Raw genomic sequence first — 18,941 nt, 5'->3', positions numbered from 1 at the left:
CTGTCAATTAAATGGGAGACTGAAGGAAAGCTGCATACAGGGATTCCATCTGCAATAATGTTATTCGTTTGGCGGCAAACACTTGTGTTTACCGAAATAAGCGATTGCTGTTTATATCTACAATTTCTCAGGGAAGAGTTCCTTGAATGGTTTTGATTATATTCTTTGGGAGAACAAATTTAGTTTGGTGGCCTGAATTTGGAGTTCTAAAGTAATCTAGTAATTGTAAAGTAAGCATTTCTGATGATAATTTGCCCTGTATTATCTCTAGGTAGGTTTACATCATCAAACTCATAGGTTTGGTAAGATGCCATCATTTGGTAAGAGTAAGATTAAAAAAAAAAAAAATCTGTTTCCTTTTCCAAGCAAAATATTCACCCTAATAGAGTGACCCTATTAGCCCCATCCAGATTCACATACCCTGATAGTGTAATGGTCATTGTTTATTACACATCAGCCTCTGTGCCAGCTCGACAGAGAATGCAAGTCTCTTACAAGTCATACATACAGGGCCTTGGTCTTTAACACAAGCTGCAGAAACTCATGCTTTTAGCTCTGGGATCCCTGGTGCAACCCCAGTGCGTTGACCAAAATGGCAGACATCACAATAGCAGAAAGAACTGCTTTAAAGGAAGGAAATGTTACCATGAAGGCATGAGAAAAAACAGAGAGTGAGCCAGCCACAGGAAAGAAAATCTAGTCAAGATCTTCAATACAGGCCACATCTGTGGTTCCATTTGTGACCATCAGCAACACAGTTACAAGGTTAGCTGCACCTCTACCTCCATTCTGGTCTCAGAGTACAACCCCCTCAGGTGTCAGGCCTCATGCATCTCCCTCTCCTAGGGTTGAATTCTGCAATTCTCCAACTCTCAGACTGGGCCCTAGGCTTCAGAACCTAGAATATCACCTGTGCATAACCAGTGGGTGCAACTGGGTTCTATGCCAGCAGCTCTTCCCTTCAGGAGTCTATTCCCAGTGGTGAATACAGTGACCAGAAGTGTTCTGAAAAAGTATTGTTTCCTTCCAATAGCAGGGAAAAACATAGGATGGGGGAAAAAGGATTTTTTTAAAACAGTCTACATGCATGTCTATCTTACCTATATAGACTCCCCATCTGCGGACAGTAGCTTAGGCAGGCCTAGCTGCTTCAGATGTCCCAGCAGATGCCTGCCTTAGTCTGAAGAGCTCCCCAACAACTTTGCTCTCTAGAAACAGGCTGTTTTTATCCAGCCCAAGTTCTATGTCCATCAGTTCCTGAACTTTTGGCCCTGCTTCTCCAAACAAGTTTGGTAGGCTGCACAGGAGGTTGAGCCAGTATCCTCTGAGCCAATGGCTTTCCCACTGTCCTGTAACAACCTTTAAGTGTTTACTTGGTGTGCCTTATCTTGAGCCAGTGTCCTCCCTCTTGTTTCCTCAGAGCCTGCTATTAAACTAAATCAATATATTCATACAGGAAATATCCTAGTGACCAATATTCAGAAATTATTACAAAGCAGCTCCATGTCCATGAGTTAAGCCTGGTGATTAATTTGTCTTTTGCTGCACAAATCAATGCTTATACAGTGATGGTTTGAAAAAGAAGAGGGAATCACTTGCAGCAGCTTTTGGTGCAATTTTCCCAGGACCACAGGTATTCCGTGATACTACAGCTACAGAATTTACTCCCAATACCATTCTTTACTGGGTAATTGTGCTCCAGAATCTGACAGGGGAGGGTTAAATTATTTTTCCTATTGCCAATGGTTGTGAAGAAAACCATGAACAGCACATAAACCACTGAAGAATTTCTTCGTGAATCTGTAGGCAGTCTGTAAACATAGTTGAGGTTAACTGCCTCATTCATGTTGACTCTGAAACCTAATTGTGCTAATTTAAGTGCCAAAATAAACTACCATTTCAGATTATTTTTAGCAGAAATTTTAGGCAGCTAATGTGCTCATTAAGAATTTAAAACGTCCTCCCACAACTTCTCAAGTTCCAAAAGCCCCAAATCTCCCCAACCCAGCTGCCAAAGCCTCTAGCTTCCACCTGACAATTTCTATGGTGCAGCTGTGTGATTTCAATACAAAAATTTGAAACACTGAATGTGGGAAACAATGTAAAATGAATTACATTTTGTATCAAAATTAACAAGAGCTGCTGTACTGATTGTCTTATTTCTTTTCATATTAAAGACCTCAATTTGTTCATGTTCAACTTGATGCTGGCTGCCGCAGACATTTCAGTTTGCCACATCAGAGTGCCACAGAATCCCGAGTCCTTGCCATAGCACTGAGGTACAACTTGCCACAGAGTAAATGAGGTCATTCTTACAGATAAGGGGAAATCCATATGCATATTAATTTAGGTTTTCTGTGACTGTGTGATAAATTCCATTTTTGAAAAAGCCACAGATTTACTACAATGTATAGCCAATTAGTATGCGTCTTGGGGCAACATCTTTTCCTAGCTCTTGTAGATGGAAAAATCCTTCGCCCTACCATATATTTGATTGGCAGGCATTATTCAAGAGAGGACAGTTTTGCTGTGGGATATGCTCACAGCTTAGATATGTCAACACTGTAAATGAGCTGTTCTCCATTGTGTCAATCCCTCCAGTTATGTCCCACCTGCTGCCCTCCATTGGGTGTTTAAGGAAGTAATTTTTAAGACCATCACAGAGCGAATGTGCAAGTTACTACAACATGGAAGCATGAAAAATTATATGTTGTTCACTTGCCACACTCCTTGCTTATAAATATGCTAGAATTTTTCAGAGAAGTTTTTTAGGACAACCCCACAGTTTGCAGTAGCTTCACAGATCAGGTCACAAGCCAATGTTTCACTTGGCTATTAGGGTCACATCCATCCCAGAAAATAGATTTCCATATGATTTCTAGTATTAATGGAGAAGGGAGCAATTCCCTGAATTTTGGGACATCAATATCATAAAAATCCATGTATGTAATTAATCTGTTACAATTAGAGCTGAGTAAATAATGGATTTTTTGGTCTGGTTTTTCTTCCAAAATGGGGCAGTATATATATAAAATAAATTAAATAATCTCATTCAATTTCAATAGAAACGAAATTTTCTTCTAAACTCAGAAAAATTGTTTTGAATCCAACAAAATTTTCCAGTAGACTCAGAATTAAATATTTTAGATTTTCTAGTCAATTTGATTCTTTGAGTGTTTTCTACCATTTGTGTTCTGTTTGTTTCTGTCAAACTTGAAAACACTAAGTTGTTTCAAAATGAAGAATTAAAATATATCAACTTGGGGGTGGGGAGATCAATTTTTTTTCCTAGTGACATTTCTCTGCCCAAAAAAATTTGCCTGGCTCTAGTTACAATCCTGACTGGTATTAGCATCCTATGTATTTGGTTTATTTGAAGGTCTAAGCTTTAAAATGTTACAGTATACTAATTCAGGCAGACTCCTGATAAAGACCCCAGGGAATCTTTGGAATAAACACCAACTAGTATAAGACAGATGCAGCAGTTGAACTGAACATACGATCCAAATGTGCTATTTTACAATACACTTCCTGTTACATTATATCTGAAGTTACAAGGATCCAGGACTATCCTTTTTCCAACTTTACTCATGTCATGGGGCACAATCTCTTATTCCTGCATCCATTCTACTATTTCTTTATTTATACACACACACACACATATATACACACACACACATATACGGAAAAGTTTCTGGATTAATACAAAGTATTCCTGGTACTAAATGAAAGCTGTCTATAGTCAACTATTGTTGCTCCTGCATTAGACCATTAAAACCAAAACCATATCTTATTTTATCATTCAAATCAAGGAAATTTAAAAATTAACATACAGTAAAAGATGAGATGTTAATTGTCCATGGCAAGCTATTATATTACAAGCAGGTTAAAGCAAGCAGCTGGCTACACATATATTGTGAAAAACAATATACAAATTTAGCACCCAGTCACCTTGCTAAATGAATTGGATATAATCCAAAAGGATTTCTAGGGATCAGGCTCTATTTTCAAGCCCAGACTGGGGCTACTGGGATCAGAGCGCTGCTCACTCTACCTACTCAGACTGAGCAGAGTTAACAGAAAGTTGGTGAATGGCAGAGACTCTGAAAAGGGGAGCTGCCAGGCTTGCAACCCGCACTAAGGACAAGCCCACTAGGCAAATTTCTACATCCACAGATGCCCAGGCCAGGCCAGAATATTTATAAATCCATAGCACTGCACAAAGCCAGTTACTGTATACAATTATCTGCATAGAAGGCAGAGTGGTGAGTGGATTGTGCTGACTGGTACTTAGTCACCACCAGCTCCGCTGAAGACCAGTCCAAACACCCCATAACCCCTCTGTTCACACAAGCACTCCCATACTGGCTCCACTCCTGAGCCTCCTTGGGGAAAGAGGGAAGAGACCAATAGCTCTGCTCCTCCTTTTAGGAAAGGAGAAAATGCAACCATTTCCTACAATGTTAGGAATCGATCCACAAAGTGAAACCAGCAACCCACTGGGTTGTTTTGTTTTTTTTAATGTCTCTGTTTTGTCCAAAAGTACCCTTACAGACAGCCTTTCCCATTCTAGGATTTTGTTTTGTCAACATTTTAATTAACGGGGGGAAAGGAGTCTGTTCTGCCTCTGGATTTTGACAATGACCAAAGTTTTCAAAGATGGGTGCCTAAATTTAAGCACCTAACCCTGGAAGTCAACAGAAATCTTTGTATTAAGTTCAGTGGGAATTGGACCCAGTCCCCAAAGTAAGTGGCCTGATTTTCAGAGGTGTTGAGCAGTCAGGACTCCCATTCTGAAGCAAGAGAGAACTGGGAATATTCAGCACCCATGAAAATGAAACCACTTAATTGCTTATCTGATTGCTGAACAGGGCTCATCTACACACATGGGGTAATGCCCTCTACAGGGATGTCATTTCTAAAGTGCACTGACGAGTTACACATTAATTGGTCCACGTAGATCCTGCTGGTGCATTTTAACACAGTGCTGTTTTAATCAGTACTACGTTAGAGCGCACTAGGGAACCTTTAGTGTGCACCAGGGATCATGTAGACAAGCCTGAGTTTGAAAATATTGGCCTACTCTATTCTGTTACCCATACTGGTGAAGAAAAACCTACCCCACATGAACTCAACAGGAGATGAGGAAGTTTTCAAAAGCATGTTTATGGGAAGTTTAAAGTGTCAATGTTAAAACGATTACAAGAATAATGTCCATGTTTTCTTACTGTTCAAAGATTTAAAGCAATGAAACGTCATTAATACAGTACTCTAAATTAGTTCCAACCAAATCAAGCTCAGAGGCCCTTGGCATTCATATCCAAACAAAGCTATTCATATAAACCTAACATACGCTTTAGCAGATTTTAAGTTTCATATTTTATCAGAAATCGTAATTAATACTTACGTGTTTGTTTCTATACTGAGAAAATTGAGAGAGGCCAAAAACTGTTGCTATGGCACCTCCTCCAATGAGAACAGTTCCTTTTACTGCCTTACGAAATGCCATTTTTTACTCTATAAAAAAGAAAAGAGTAAAATTAATATGTTTCACCCATGTTAGAATTTAGACTGTCTAGAATAAAGCACTAATTACAATTAGAATTGGTGCTGAGCATATAATATTTGGGGATAACAATATATTAGATTAATGATTTTGGTTGTAATATCAGTACAGAAAGTCGGGAAGAAGATAGGAGCAAAAATCCTTGGGAAGTGTGTGTGTTAGAGGAAAATAAGTGAGGAAAGTGTATAGAAATATTTAAATGTACTTACTAATTTACACACCTAGTACCTATCTCAACTGTAGGCAAGTACTTATGAGCAGAAGCAGCTGCTTTTGCCATAAAACATCCTAAGCACAACTAAAACTTCCCACTACTACTGGTTGACAGGTAAACTCCAGCCCAGAACTAGCCACTGAGTACGCTTTGCAAACAAATTCACCTTTTTTTTCCCTTTTTGCAAAGACCACCACTAGCTATCCTTCCTCATTGTCCAGCTCCTTTTTACAACCCCATTTGCCCAACAGGATTGCACTCTAATCTGCCACCCGGGGCATAAATGAGGGCAAGGAGGCAGAGCCGGGGACCTCCTCTGCCATAGGCTATCACAAATTCATGGTCTCTCCAGACTCTCCGACATGGAAAGAGGGAGGAGAGGGGACCTGGAGATGGGGAAGGTGGCTTCCTCCTCGGACTGCAGCCCCTGGGACTCTCCTGGACCCAGCTTCCTGCTTTCCAGAACCCAAGGCCGCCATCTCCTCATGCTGCCTCTTCCACTTCCAGGCTCACTCCAGAAAGGGATACGGCAGCTCAATGAGGACATGGAAAGTAACCTTCTTAGGAAAATTCTGATTGCACCCCCCGATTGCCACCCAAGAATGATAGGCAAGAAGAATAGTGGCCTAACGGACAATGAATGCTTGTTATATCTAGCCATGCTGCAGAGAGGGGTCACTAATGGTCAACAAACCACCAAGGGGAGGCAGTGATAAAGGCAACAGACAAGACACAATAGTTCAAAAAGAAGTGAAGAAGGGTAGATTTGAAGTGCAGGACTCCACCTCCTAGCTGTTGAGACAGAAGACTAGGACTGTGTGTCAGACATTCTTAGAGAACAAATGTTTGAATGCAGGACTGTCTCTAAATCCTAAATAGGCGTAGCCTATCCATTTTTCCTCAGGACCAGCAGAGCATCACTCACAAAAGAAAAAATATGGGCTGAGTGAGAATGGAGCAGTAACTAGAAGTCAGTCAAAGTTGTTTGGATAGGAAAGTGTTCTTTGTCCATGCCCTACATGAATGGAACTGACTCCATAGTGAGATTTGGAATAGTAAAAGTTTAAAGCTTTGTATGAAGTCACAATTTTCTGCCCTTTTAGGAAACTCGGCAGGGTATAATGAATGACACGATATTATAATCTAGTAAATCTTTTCCTTCTCCAACTACGATAGATCTTATGATCTCAATGTCTGTTCTCTTAAACTGAGTATATGTAATTGCTTTTGATAATGACAACTTTCTTGTCAAGCACCTGCAGAAATAATCCTGAGTGACAGAGGACTCTGATTTGTATAATCCTGTAAATATGATTAGACTAGACATCTAAAAATATACTGTACATCTCCATTTACATGTTTGTTTATTTCCTATCTAGCCATCTGCTAGACCAGGGGTCAGCAACCTTTTAGAAGTGGTGTGCCGAGTCTTCAGTTATTCACTTTAATTTAAGGTTTTGCGTGCCAATAATACATTTTAACATTTTTAGAAGGTCTCTCTCTCTAAGTCTATATATTGTATAACTAAACTATTGTTGTATGTAAACAAGGTATTCAAAATGTTTAAGAAGCTTCATTTAAAATTAAATTAAAATGCTGATCTTATGCCGCTGACACGCTCAGCCCGTTGCCGGTCTGGGGTTCCGTTCACCTAGGGCAGCAGCAGGCTGAGCGGGGCCTGCAGCCGGGACCCCAGCTGGCAAGGGGCAGGATCCAGAACCCCAGACCAGCAGTGGGCTGAGCGGGGCCAGCAGCCAGGACCCCAGACTGGGAGTGGGCTGAGCAGCTCAGCCCACTGTCTGTCTAGGGTTCCGTCCACCGGCTCCTGCCAGCCAGGGCCCCGGTTGCCGGCCCCCGTCAGCTCACTGCCGGCCTGGGATCCCAGCCCTGCCCACATAGAGTGGGTACCTACCTTCTCCCTGGTTCTAGCCATTCTCTTCCTCTCTCTGCACTGAGATGAGGGTGGGAGTGTGCTGAGAACAGGGCTGAGAGTGAAGGAGAAGGCTGGGGGTTGGGGTGCAGGGTCTGGCCAGGAGCTAGAATGAGGGAGGGGGCTCAGGGTTGGGGCAGGAGGTTTGGGTGTGGAGCGCTTACCTGGGCAGCTCCCGTTTGGTGCTAGGGGTGCAGTTGGGAATGGGGGGGTGCAGGAGCTCCCATTTGGTGCTCAGGGTGGGAGTAGGGATGTGGGGGGTGCAAGAGTCAAGGTATAGGGTGTGGGGGTATGTGTGGGGGGTGCAGGAGTCAGGGCACGGGGTTGGGGGGGTACAGGGGTCAGGGCATGGGGTTGGAGGTGTGTGAGGCGGTTCAGGGGTCAGGGCAGAGGGCTGGGGATGTGGGCTGGGGTCGTGGGGGTGCTCCCAGCCCCCTGCCCTGAGCGGCTCACAGCAGGGAGCTGGAGGGGATATGCCCTGATTCCACCCCCCTTCCCTAAGGTCCCCGGAGCAGAGAGAGAGGCGCTGCGGCTCCGCTTTTATGTCTCCCCCACTTTCACCTCTCCCCCTCCGTAGCAAGGGCTGTCAGCTGATTGGCCACAGGGAGAGAGAGGAGGGGCAGGAACGCCGTACTGTGAGGGAAGAGGCAGGGGGAGGGGGAAGCTTGCCTGCCCTGCAAGGAGAGCACGGTGGGTGGAAAAGAGCAGGCCGGGCCTGGCAGGATTTTTAGTAGCATGCTGCTGTCTGCCTGCGTCCAGCAGGCAGCAGCGTACCATTAAAAATTGGCTCATGTGCCGTGTTTGGCAAGCGTGTCATAGCTTGCCGACCCCTGTGCTAGACATAGTTACTTCAGTCTCTTCAATAGTATGGGAGAAGGACATGGTACAGATGTTTTAAAGACATGTTGAATAAGGTCACTCAGTTCCAAATCACCATGCCTCCTAGTTCAACTTGACAGGGAGGGATAGCTCAGTGGTTTGAGCATTGGCCAGCTAAACCCAGGGTTGTGAGTTCCATCCTTGAGGCAGCCACTTAGGGATCTGGGGCAAAAATTGGGGATTGGTCCTGCTTTGAGCAGGGGGTTGGACTAGATGACCTTCTGATGTCCCTTCCAACCCTGATATTCTATGATATATTGAACTGAGAACTAATGGTCAGAAAGCCATTTTTAAACAAGCATTGGTCTTTGTGTGTGTTCTAATGATAACAAACATCATCTAGATACATATTGTAAACAAGAATATCATTCTCTCAACAGTATAAAGGAACATGGAAAGAAAAACTGCAAATCTAAGATTAGAAGCAAAAAAGTTAAATTATTTGCCTGTTCCCTCCAAGGTGGGCCTATATGGATGGGACTCTCAGGAGTTCAGAAGAAAAGTCACCAACAAGGCTGGGTTTCATATCTTGGTGTCTGGGCTCCTCTGCAGTGCACATATTTATAGAGGTTTGACTTTATAATAAAGGTTGGGTCCCTGTAAAAGCACTTACTGAAAATCAGGCCTCTTTACGGTGTCTCAAGTTAGGCACCTGAAAACTGAGACACCCAAAAATCATTAGATGCTTTTAAAAAAAAACAAAAACCACCTCTTAGTCCAAATTATTTACTGACTGCATGTCAAATTAGTTACAGTCAGCTTCCCTGACCCTACCTCAACAATAGCATGATGCATTTCATTCTGCATTTAGGATGAAACAATACAGAAACAATTTTGATAAAAATCACATAGCCACTTCTTTCTACTTAACACGTCAGAGGGAAAGGCTATGCAGTAGACAGCTCCAGGAACATTTTCCAGAAATGCTCTTGAAAGGGTTAAAACAACCCTCAAGAGCACTGCTCAGAACTTCGGTCCCAATAATCTGGGAGTCCAATTTGGCCACTGCTGTCACAAAGTCTGCGATATCTTAGTCCAGTTCTGGGGACACACCTATAGGTTATGTTTTCCCAGCAGAGTTAACTCAAGAGAGTATCTGTACTCCAATTACTTCGAGGTAGCCTAGTCTGAGTAAGAGGGATCATGCTGTGAAGTAACTGTTAAGCTGCTGCATCCACACTGTGACTTCTGGACCATATCCCATGGTTCTTTGCAATGCACTAAGATGAGCTACTTTAGGAATTATTTCCCAGTGAACTGCAGGAGAACTTGTCCGTCCTTTCTGGGCACATGGTAAGAAATGTGGGAAGGCATTGGAGGAGTACCAGCACTCAAGCAGAACTAGCATCCACACTGCAGAAAAGTCATGTTAGCAACTGACAAGTTGTGCTAACTTGAACTGTAGCCTGTATCCCTTGATAGGCCAAGCAACTTGAGTTAGAAGCACCACCACACCCAAAGGTCTGTGTGTGGACAGAACTCAAGTTACAAAAAACACTTGAGATATAGTGAAGATAAACTCAGATTCCATAAGAGTAGTACACATCAGTGGTAGCATACATCCATGCCAAAGCATCAGGTCTTTATGACATGCATCCACTAGTAATAGTCTAACTCATAACATTGTGTCAGTGTGAGAAACAGCAAGAGGATAAGTCACTAGATCCATCCATGTACTGAAAGAATGAAAGAAAAAGGCAAGCAGAATACTCTTGGATGACTCAAGTATATTACCTCATGTGAACAGCTCCTGCCAATAAGGTTTATCAATCAGTTTTGCAACATTTGTGGCAGAGGCAAGGGGAAAAGTAAGTAAGTGAGTTCATCTGTATTGAAATACATGCCAAGGCATGCCTCCTGACTTGATAGATTAAGAATTTCCTGAACCACAGCCTCGAAATAAATGACTTCTCTCATAAGGATGGACAGAAAAGCAGCAGATTTGCTTTTAAAAACTTCCATCAGTGATGTTGCCAACCTCTTTAGTGCAATTAGTCTATCACTTGTTCTTTCATTAAATTCACATGTACTCCCTCAATGTGGCCACGTAAAGAGCAGCCCATCTTTCTCTTTCACCACAATGCAGGAGAGGAGGCATAGAAAACAGTAAAAGAAACATCTTAGAGGAAAAGTAAGTTGTTTTGTTAACTAGAAAGAAAAGTAGGGTGCAGAGGTGTTGCACTAATGCTCAGATGCTATGGAGATAGATAATATAGACACCACAAAAACCTGCTGAAATCTTGAAGCTAGTAACCTCTAAAAGGTTCTGCCATGCATTCAAATCACCTCATTTTCTCCAATCTTAACTACCCAATTAAACAAAAGAAGTCCTTGAAATCCTTACTTGTGTATCACTGAAGTACAATTGCCTTCACTACCAGACACACCACCTTACTGGATTTGCTATTTTCAGTTATGGTTTTGGTAAACCCAATATCTTAGTTCATAGTGGTTTCAAAATGTGACTGCTGCAGAGAAGTGCAGGAATTTTGGAACGTTTTATGATGGAAAGGAAGAGAAACAATCAACATAAGTAAAACATCCAATACTCAAAAAGAATTAAGGTGCCCAACTAGAAAAATTATATTGCCATCGTCAACATATCTTTTGTTTGTAGGGAATTACGAAAACGGAGAATTCAGCTTCAGTGAATGTATAACCATTATCAAAGCAGTCCATGTACTACTACTCCTACTGTAAACTTTCTTCAATAGCCAGAATAATTAAGCATTCCGTTTGTAAACTAGTAGTCCCACGTTAATCTGGAAGCAGTTTCACACATTTGATGCAGCAGGAGTGAAATCACTTCAGAAAACATAATGAATCTCTAACTTGTAGATGCTTGTTCTGGGAACACAATATGTTCTAGAATCCAAGTGAATTTAAAAAAGAACAAATTAGCATCTTCCAACACCAGGCAAAAATCAGCCTACATTGTCTGAGAATGAACTGACCATAAAGAGAATAAATGGAAGCAATTCCTTATGCTGTTGTTATATGGTTTATATTTTTATGTAATTGAACACATTTTATAAAATGTGATTTATTTCTAAATCATGAAACCTATATTTTTCCCATTCATATATATTCAAGTAGTGTATATCAAGGATCGACAATTTACTTGAGAATTCAGCTCAGTGCAGTAGTTTATGGTAAATAAACAGTAGCTAGCTACCAGTATCACCCTACAAGATCCTTAGCATCCCCAATACCCACTGCTTCGAATGAGCTGAAAGCATGCTGTGGCTTACAGAATCAGACATCTACATCTTTAGAGGAAAAAGCACAGAAAACTAGACAATGCAAATCTTACTTTTTAAAAATGATACATTTGCACTAACAAAAGTATTCCACTTAAGGTAGTTATATCACATCGCTACACAAAGTACTAGGGAAAACTTTGCTTATGGTTTCCCCAGAGCAGAGGGCGTCAACTTCACCAGCAGGCAAAATACACCAAGGGTGAAATCCTGACCCCACTGAAGTCAATGGCAAGACTCCCACTGACTTCAATAAGGCCAAGACTACACCCAAAGAGTGCATACAGAATATAACGTGGAAGAAAGAGAAAAGCAGTTTGGAAACAGAAGTGAAATGGAACCTATGTCAGACATTTAAATATACTGGCTATCTAAACAGAGTCAACCTTTCACAAGTGTAAATGGTAAACTTCAGAATATTAGTCCATGAGAATTCAGTAGTTTTAGTTATGAAAATAGTGCCTTATGCATGGTCTTCCTGTAATAATGTCCCTTCTAGCATGTAAGTGAACTCTTTTTATAGATACTGAACAGCCTTGTTTGTTTAAATTGGAATTGTCGTGAAGTTAATTGAGAACAAAAGTTGTTTAAAAAGTTGATTTATATTAATTAGTTTTTAACTGTAAGCTGAAAATGGAACCCCCTTAAGAAGGTAACATGCAGAATAAGAAAATGTGTCATTTATCAAGATCATTTTGAAACAAAGATTGTGCACATATTTGAACTGACATTCTGCACACCATTTTCATTCAATAGAATTAAGGTAGAGAAATTTGAGCTGGAACACTAACGAACATGCTGACAAAAATCGTAATGCTCATTTCCACATCTATGTGCTAGTCAATTTAAAAAACAGTGATTTCCAAGGCAACTTTACCCATTATATTATTTATCAGCGGTTTCTAAACTTGAGAACCATAATCTTAAAGAAGCACATTCTATTAGGGCATTTTAACAAATATTTTCCCACTATTTTCAGAAAAGTCTAGTTTTTCTAGGTTGATAGCAATAACTTACCTATTGGTTTTGTTCAACTGACCTTTACATTTTCTTCATTATGGATTAAATAATCCTTTGTGCATCAGCCTAGAGCTAAAATTTTTCCTCATCACACAGAAAGTGTCTGATACATGTGAAGAAAAAAAAAATCACAAAGTTCTCTATCAGTATTTTCTTTTTTCTATGCTAGTTTTCTGCGGCTTGTGTCTGCAAAAATGCTACATAAAAATAAAGAAACAAAATCAGACTCAATTAACTGTTCAGATACACACCTACACACAAAAGTCACAACAAACAGCCAGACAAATCCAGCTACTATTTAAAATGTAAAAACTAAGGGGATGAGACAGTCATACTGTTAATACCTCTACAAACATTATTTCTTTCCTGCCCTTACCCAGCATATGCTTAAATCAGGAATGTTGTAGGTGCTATGGGAATCACTGGGTCGCTAGCATTGCTCCTTTGTGAATAGCAGCATACTGACCAAGATCTGGAACCACCACACTGGTATGGCTCTGGCCCAAGCACCCTCTCCCATCAGCTTCCTGACACCACCACCAGAACCACCACCACCACGATAATAGTGGCTTAGTGCACCAAAGTACCTAGTGCTGATCCTGGAGCACTGGCATCTCAACACAGCTCCTTACTGCAGATTCTTGAATGCACTGAACGGCCAGATTTTGTGAGAATTATCACATGCTATCCAATAAAGCAAATTTCACTCATCTATTATTTTACCAAAAAAAAATGCATCTTCACGTATTTAAGAGAATGAATTTTACCACTGATTTATGAAGAAACAGTCCTGCAAAAACAGTATACACCCAAATCTGAAAGATTGTGAAGCCTTTTCTAGTATCACCATCAACACCTTCATACAACTTGCTCCATAACTATTTAGTTCTTAAGTTAAAAGCTTATATGTATTTGGAAAAAGGATGATTTTAAATGCTAATAAAGGACCACCTTAATTGCTGCAGATACACATTATATGTAAAACCACACTGAAGCATCCAATTATGATTTTTTGCTTGATATAAAACAGTGGTTTTCAACCTCTGGGGATACACAGGCTATGTGGAAGATTTCCAGAGGGATCTGCACCTCCAGTTTTTTAGGGGTCTGCAAATGAAAAACGGTCGAAAACCACTGCTACAGAACTACTGGTGTGAGAAATTTACACTTTGTATATATGTATGCTTCTTAAAGATATCTTGATATCTCAAACTAGGCTGCCAATGAAAGACTACCTTTTACTTTCATGGCAATTAAACTCTTTTGTATCAACACCCCTAAATCACAGTGCAGATTACCAATTTACATGTAATTAGGGACCAGATAGCAGGTGTGAAAAATTGGGACGGGGGGGCGGTAATAGGAGCCTATATAAGAAAGAGCCCCAAATATCAGGACTGTTCCTATCATATCGGGACATCTGGTCACCCTACATGTAATACTTCAGGGAACAGAATACTCCTAGAAGACCAACTACTGAAATAGACTGTATGGGCTTCTCCTCACTGCTAAAAATGCTGTTTTTAAAAAAAACCTTGGGGTAACCAACATGCATGAGTTTTCCTGAGTTAAAAGACACAGTGAAGACCAGGCACTTCTGTTTTTACTGTAAGGTATATTCATGGAGGTCAACCTTATACCCTCAACCTGGAGCGGACCTCTGCAACTTTATCTCATGGTAAAACAAAAATGCCTGATCTTCACTGTGTTTTTCTTTTTTTCCTCAGGATCACCCCAATGTCTGAAAAGGAAGGGGGGGAGGGGAAGCATTTTTTACTCCTGAGAAAGAAAGGCAAGCCGTGTGTGTGTGTAACAGGAACAGAAATTGTTTAACAAACTATGATCTTAGCATGATGCCCTGTCATTAGCAATCGGCCAAAGGAAGTAACAATGCCCTATAAACACCAACTGAAAGCAGAGTGGTCTATATAAGGGTGCACACACAGACACAGTAAACAGTGTTTTAAAGTAAGGACTATCATGGGCCCAGATAGGGGCAGATGACCCAAGAGGCATGACATGAGAATTACAAGCATTTATTGAAATCAGAAAAATAAACTAGGCATTGCAAAGAATCATCTGACAGTAGATGATGTATAAAGTTTTGTACACTTTTCTAGCATATACATATTAAAAAGACATCTATTGCAAGTTCTGAGAGAAAATTTTATTCCTCTCCAAGTTTGAGATAGTTAAAAAAGTTATTGACGGCACAAACAGTCTATCTGTATTAATTTTAAAGGACTACAAAAATAAATCAGTTACTATACAAGGCACACATTGCAAAATGGACATAAAGTTAGGCAGTCAGACAGGTTTATTCCACTATATTCCAAATATTTCAAACAGTTAATAGCATGAGCATGAACCTGGAGTGCTGTAATTTGACTAAAGACTTGAAATCATAAACCGCCACTAAGCGTCTTGTTCTTAATCTCTTATCCAAATGCAAATTATACCTGCATAACAGAACCACCCTAAGATCTATGATCTTGATCCAAAGTCCAATGTGGTCAATGGAAGTCTTTCCATTGACTTCTACAGGGCTTGGATCGTGCTTAAAGAATAACCGAGGAGCACTGAAATTCTTCAGAGCCAGGCTGTAACTAGTTATTTGTATTATGGTACACATAGTTCAATCTGTCACACAAAGGGTTAAGCAAAACATGCAGAATGTACAGCATCCTGCTGAGGGAACTAGTTTAGGATCAATAAAAATGCACAGGGACAATAATTCAAACTTACAGCTACTGGTAGAGCTCCAAATATATACATATATATTAACATTTACAAGGAAATAAAAAAACAAAACAAATGAACATAAAAGGGAAAATATATTCAGGTTATTTAGCATAGAGGACAAATTTATATTTTTAACATTCAACTTCCAAAAATAAGGAGGTGAAATAATGTAACTTTTTCCAACAGAAAATAAAGTAAACCAAAATACTTATTAACCTTTCAGCAGTGCAAAAGATACCAGCTGAAGCTGAATTCCACTTTTGATTCTTCTTTAACATACTACACTGAAAAATTAAAGATGTCCCTCTCTGCGATGTAGACATCTCATTTAATAAGGCTAGCATCTTCCCAAGTGGTTCAAAATGTATAAGATATCACAAAGCCCTCTGAAACAGCATGAGAAACTGTGTTCTGCTACCAGTAATAATAATACCACCTCTCTCTTCTACAGTGCTTTTCAATATATAGATCTCAAAGCGTTTTACAAAGGAGGTCAGTATCATTATCTCTATTTTACAGATGGGGAAACTGAGGCATAGAAAGCCTGCCTACGGTCACTGAGTAGACTAGTGGCAGAGCCAGGAACAGAACCCACATCTCCTAAGTCCTCTACTCTATCCATCAGGCAATACTGCCAAGACAACTGGGGATGGAAAGTTCTTGTTTTGCCTTCACTTTCAAGGAGCACTACGACAAGTAGCTTCAGAACAAAATAAGATATATCAGATTTATTTTAATTTGTGTCTTTGGGTCGGAGGCGCCCTCTTTCATGCACATATGTACTTCAAAATGCAAAGACAGATCCAAAATACATAGGGGAAAGTTGTCAAACTAATTAACTACCATTGTTTACTAGCCTTGTACACAAAAAGCCAATCAAAAACAAAACACAAATACAAGTTTTCTACATTTTCTTTCATTGACTTCAAACTTCTTCAGGGTTTAAGTAAGCAAGTCCTTAATGAATGCATTGTTAACAGGGATGATTCTTCCAAGTGAATCCTTAAACCATGTGATAAAAACCAGACTGAATGCAAAGAGAAGAGAATCTTTCTTCCCTATCTCAGGATCTATTTGCAACCAAAACTCCCTCCCGTTTTATTTGTGCCTTTCCCCATACCTCAGCCACAACAAAGCTACTGGAGCTCCTTTAATGGATGAGTTCAAGCCCTGCTATTCTTAGCCACTTGAACAGCTACACATGAATGAAGGGGAAGGAGTTAAGTGAGCTAAGCAGTGGCCTCAGCTCTGCTCAGCAAAACCACAGCAGGTCTGCTGTCCAGAAAAGAGGCTACACACCATGTCCACAACAACTTCAGCAACATGAGACAAGGCCAGCCTCTTGAACTCGGCCTCAGTTCTAATCCAGCTCATTCTTTCTCCAGCCAGTTAGGGCAGTATCTGGTAGTCCAGAGCCGTGGTTCTCAACCAGGGGCACGTGCACCACTGTGGGTACTCAACTCATCTAGATCAGTATTTCTCAAACTGTGGGACTGCAGTCCCCAAGGGGGTCCACAGGATGGGTTTAGGGGGGTGGCAAGCAGGGCTTCAGCCCTGAGCAACAGGACTTGGGCTTCAAACAAGGCTCACCAATTAAAAACAGACTCAATTATCACACTGACATATAAGTACAAAATTTACATTCCAATTAATTTATTTTATAATTATATGGTAAAAATGAGAAAGTACCATAATTTTTCAGTAATAGTGTGCTGTGACACTTATGTCTGATTTTTGTAAGCAAGACGTTTTTAAGTGAGGTGAAACTTGGGGTATGCAAGACAAATCAGACTCCTGAAAGGGGGACAGCAGTCTGAGAAGGTTGAGAATTACTGATCTAGAGGCAGTGAAGGACTCAGGCTAGATCTGGCCATGCAACTGGCTAAAGCACTGAGCAGGGACTGAGCTAAGGCCCTTACTCAAATTTGACTCTAGCCACCCAGCTGCACTGTAGAATGTTTGTGCCCAGCAAGCATTGCACAGGCCACTTCAATACTGCATGATCCCCATGAGAGTGCAGCCAATTTAACACTCAGTAGTTAGTAAAATCTAGCTCCACGGTGTTTAGTGTCTAGATTCCGCCTTTGTCTTTCTTCTGTGCCAACATTTTCCATCTTCCCTTATCGAATAAATAATTCTGGTCTACAAGGGTCAAATTCTGTCCTCAGCTAAGAATAAGAAGCCCCCTTTGAAGTGACTGGCAGCTGGGGAGACTTCAAGACAGTAATTAGTTTCTAGTAAATGTACACGAGTTCAGGAGATGATACCACTAGCATAAAGGTTTTTATTTTAGGTCGTGAGAGGATTTGAGGTCACATCCACAACTAACAGGACACCAGGACTTCGATCCTTAGGTTCAAACTGCTTAGTAGCTCGAGCACTTGCTCTTCAGAAAATAAGATAGAAGAAGACTCTACTTAAGTAGAAGTCCAGAGACTTCAGGCTAACAGATGGATAAAGTAAACAGTAAAGCTTGGTAGTAAGTGTGAAATGCTCTATACACTGCCATCAGACAGTGTTTGAGATGTAAAACCCATGAAGAGACGTAATCCAATCTGTGATGTTTTGTATTGAAGAACTATATGAGGCTATTACCATGGAATCAGGTTGCCTTGCATTCCATTTTAAATCAGCATAACTAATAAAAAGTGACAGGTTTCAGAGTAACAGCCGTGTTAGTCTGTATTCGCAAAAAGAAAAGGAGTACTTGTGGCACCTTAGAGACTAACCAATTTAAAATAAATTAAAAAATAAAATAAAATAAAAAGTGAGTCTCCCAAATAGATGACTCAAAAATAGACACAATCCATGTAGACTGTTGTGATAATGATTGTTACTATAAATTGTCATTGGTTTTAATAGCTGTGCCTATTTTTTAATATTGTTTTCATTTCCTTTAAAGAAATGTTCAAGTGAATTTAAAATGGTGAGGAATTCCAGACTGATGTCCCTATAGACTGATCAGACAGACAGTGTAAGCTTTCTCACACTGCCCTGCCAACATGCTTCTGCCCTGACCTGGAGTTACTACCCCAGGTTCCCTGCCTATTCAGTCTTTAGCCTTTCCAATGAGACCGCATTACTATGGTGCCAGTTGTGATGGTGGACAGGCAGGAGTGAGACAATCAACCTATGACTGTTTTGTCTAATTTAATAGAAGTTTAATGAAGTATTATCATGACTCAAGGGTAATCCTACATATTAACGGCTGTTTGCAGTCATCCCCGTGAAGGAAATACCCAGCAAGTAAAAAGGGGGGTTAAAAAATAATCTATTAAATGTGATAAGAATCACATGTGATAAGAATCAAATGAATCGATAAGAAAAAAT

General features: G+C 40.5%; 1 protein-coding gene across 5 annotated transcripts in view; it reads right to left on the bottom strand.

Annotated features, from left to right (window-relative positions):
* GPD2 (glycerol-3-phosphate dehydrogenase 2) overlaps positions 1 to 18,941 on the bottom strand; it is a 122,165-nt gene that overhangs the window by 90,779 nt on the left and 12,445 nt on the right. For all 5 annotated transcript variants that reach the window (XR_012154259.2, XM_073305516.2, XM_073305520.2 and 2 more), the window contains exon 2: positions 5,408 to 5,517. Coding sequence is in view for 4 of the 5 variants with exons in the window: in XM_073305516.2 (XP_073161617.1) it covers positions 5,408 to 5,509 (102 nt within the window). In the remaining variant the exon portion in view is untranslated. The remainder of the gene's footprint in view (positions 1 to 5,407; positions 5,518 to 18,941) is intronic.

The sequence above is a fragment of the Lepidochelys kempii genome, chromosome 11, assembly GCF_965140285.1.
Source record: "Lepidochelys kempii isolate rLepKem1 chromosome 11, rLepKem1.hap1, whole genome shotgun sequence".
Lineage (NCBI taxonomy): Eukaryota > Metazoa > Chordata > Testudines > Cheloniidae > Lepidochelys > Lepidochelys kempii.
This window is presented reverse-complemented; position numbering and strand designations above follow the sequence as displayed.